The sequence below is a fragment of the Hermetia illucens genome, chromosome 1 (assembly GCF_905115235.1).
Source record: "Hermetia illucens chromosome 1, iHerIll2.2.curated.20191125, whole genome shotgun sequence".
In the NCBI taxonomy this organism is placed as follows: domain Eukaryota; kingdom Metazoa; phylum Arthropoda; class Insecta; order Diptera; family Stratiomyidae; genus Hermetia; species Hermetia illucens.
The window spans coordinates 197239644-197242519 of record NC_051849.1 but is presented as its reverse complement, the minus strand read 5'-3'; the positions used below and the strand labels follow the sequence as shown (position 1 = coordinate 197242519).

At 40.4% G+C, this 2876-nt stretch overlaps 1 protein-coding gene across 1 annotated transcript; it reads right to left on the bottom strand.

The window, feature by feature from the left end:
- Positions 1-915, bottom strand: LOC119646651 (general odorant-binding protein 68-like). Its single transcript, XM_038047169.1, has 5 exons — positions 794-915; positions 672-719; positions 512-607; positions 296-449; positions 1-228 (listed from the first exon to the last, which is right to left on the bottom strand). Exons 1-5 carry the CDS (start codon positions 833-835, stop codon positions 41-43), a joined length of 528 nt encoding a protein of 175 aa, XP_037903097.1. The 5' UTR covers positions 836-915; the 3' UTR covers positions 1-40.
- Positions 916-2876: the final 1961 nt, after the last annotated feature.

The following is a 2876-nucleotide window of genomic DNA, read 5'->3' as shown; positions in this document are numbered from 1 at the left end:
ACAAATACAAACATTAATCCGCACTTCACACTCCTGGGCCTTAGTTCATTATACAAACTGTCATGAACGTCTTTGCCTGGGTACACTCTTCGGTATTTTGCCACAGAGATGCTGGACAATTTATAAACAGTTCAGCCAGGAAACAGCTCATGATCAGTGCCGGTAAAGGATGACATTTATCAGCTCCATCAAGTTTGATTTCATTTATTTTAACCAATTTAGCTTCAGCTGCAAATTTCGAACCACAGAATTAATACAGGATTAATAAATAATATTTAAAAAGTGAGAGACCTACCGACACCTTTGCACTTCTTCATGGCTGCGTCTATAACTGGCATAAATTCTGTCGTATCCTTGAAGAGATCTTTTGTAACCTCAACCATCTTATCATGCTGAATGACATTATTTGCAGACAATCCTGTTTCATTGAAAACGCACTCAGCATGGCACTGGAATTTGAAAATTGAATTTTGAAAGAGAACTCGAAAACAACCATCCCGAGAACACTCACAAAGCTCCTTGCAGCGGTCTGGGCTGGAATCATTTCATTGCACTTTGCTACAATATCCCGCAAATGTCCATTTCTTACGCAGCAACTTGTTATAAACTGATATTAAATAGATTGAATGAATCAACATTAATCAATTTTGATATAGTTCATAAACACTCACATTATTCGGGGGTGGGTTCAGACAGCTTGGATCGGCAACGATTTGCACCTAGAAAAATAACAAAAAATGTTCTAGAAATTATCTTAAATTGTATATTTGCAAGAACTGGTAAAGGCGCTCACTGTAAGGGTATAAATCACAACAATCACAGAACAGCGGATCATATTTGGAGCCTAAACCCCGAATAAAGACCACCTTTGAACTCTTTGAGTTTATATTTTTGAGTGAAAACTGTGATTGTCCACTTGTACCTAAAAGCAAACATCTTTTTCCAAAAAGTCAGCAGCTTTTCAGGCCAAGTTCATTTATTCGGTAAACCCCATAAATTAACCATGCGATACCAATTTAGGGGCTGGATAAAAACTTCTTCCAAATATATAAGCGGCATCCAATTTGGCTGAATGAATACGGTAATTTGCTGATAGTGCACAAAAGATAGGTAAAAAATCAAAATTAATTACAAACAAATAAGCAAATGTGGACCGAATAGTGTAAAATAATATTTGGTTTTAACGCCGCAAAATACAAGATAAAAAATACAATTTTTAGTTATGTCAGCGCTCATCGTTCATAATTGGTATTTGCCTTGTGAAAAAGCTAAATATCCAGAGATAAGATCATGATGCGTAACGGAATTAATAAATCATCTGGAAATAAATAGAAATATATTCAGAGATAATGCAACACAGAACAAATCTTCTACCGAATTTTCCGCCACTTGCATTTTTGACATTCTGTGTGACTAAAAGCCAAACTTAAAAACGCTCCGAAACCTTATCGAACCTTTATTCTAATTTCTAGATGGTGGTACGACACACAATGTCTACTTTTGAAAATAATTGAAAACAATGGGATCGGGGGAGTGTAAATGTAGATAGATAGTCCGAGGCACCCAATAAGATCGTGACTGCTATACGAAGAGCAATAGGTGCAGAATCTAGTTGAATGTCAAATATTCCAAGCCAGCCCTATAGGAAGAATAACAGCTCCCCCACCCCACAACCAAAAAATCCGTTGAAGTTCTCAAAGAAGTGTTTCCTAAGTGTTCGTAGCTTAGTTCCGGCTAAAGCTCGCAAAGGCAAGGATTTCCTACTCCAATTTCGATGATGCGAATTTTAAGATATGCGGAATCTGCCGACATGGTCCCCTATAGACTAGTGCCCCGTGCAAACTGCCGTAATCCTGTATACATTTGCGCGAGTCTGGCCAAAAAGCTCTCACGGCCAGGTCTTGTTGTAGGAACGCCAGATCCTCCTTTAATTAGCCCAGGTGATGAACCTTCGCCATCGAAAATCAGCGGCCGCAGTTGGGAGTCTCAAGATCAACCTTGACACCCAATATCAGCAAGTCTGCGACATACAGGAGGCATCCCTCTGCTCACACCTCTGGTCAAGTGGAGACCTCGCAGATCAGATTGGATTATGCTGGTTCTTAACATGGATACTATCCATTAGATATGCCACCCTCCCCCCCCCCCTACTCAGGGGATCAATCCTATTCAGAACCTCCTTGAGGGATTTAGTACTACTGTTGGAAGATACCTCTATATTTAGGAAGGCAGCTAAGATACGTTGCTTGTAATGTAACCGTGTTAATTTCCCCACAATTCTCCAAGCGGGGTTTTGACTTGCAATCCCCACTGCTGGCGGCAAAAATATTATTCAGTCTTCGCTAGTGATTTTGATATTCTGGCAGTAATCCAGGCAAAACCGCTTCCAGGTAATTGTACCACTTCAGACTATCGTTCTACGGTTACCAGTATTTGTGCCTGTAATGGGTACTAAAGACCTCCTTGCCAGCTTTCTGGGATTGGACATATCTTTACAAACGCCTTCTCTAGAGTCTCCACCTTGCACTCCAGTTCGGCTGGCGCGTCAATGTTACCATCGGGAACACTAAAGTTTTTACTTAATAAGTTAAACAAAATTCCTACAGTCGATTGGGGTGGGAAACCTCATCAGCAAGATTTAAACAGAAAAGCCGGATTCATATTCAGACATATTGAGTTTCAATCGCAGGCCATTAACAGGCTGGCCTTCCTTGCTTTGATGTCATTCTTGCGGTAGAGCAATCGAGCAATGTTTGCCGATGGGGCTTACGCTTTCTCCATTCCACCTGTTCCAGTTTAACTATGGTTACGTCGGTTTACTATGGTTACGTCGCTGAAACTCAAGTTCGGACACAGAAAGTTATACAGGCTCCTTC

Bases quoted from the DNA above. Each gene is read 5' to 3' on its own strand.
- LOC119646651 (XM_038047169.1), bottom strand. From the start codon at position 835: ATGATCCGCTGTTCTGTGATTGTTGTGATTTATACCCTTACA. The intron at 720-793 runs GTGAGCGCCTTT...TTATTTTTCTAG, and splicing joins TTGTGATTTATACCCTTACA to GTGCAAATCGTTGCCGATCC. The intron at 229-295 runs GTAGGTCTCTCA...CGAAATTTGCAG, and splicing joins GAAGAAGTGCAAAGGTGTCG to CTGAAGCTAAATTGGTTAAA.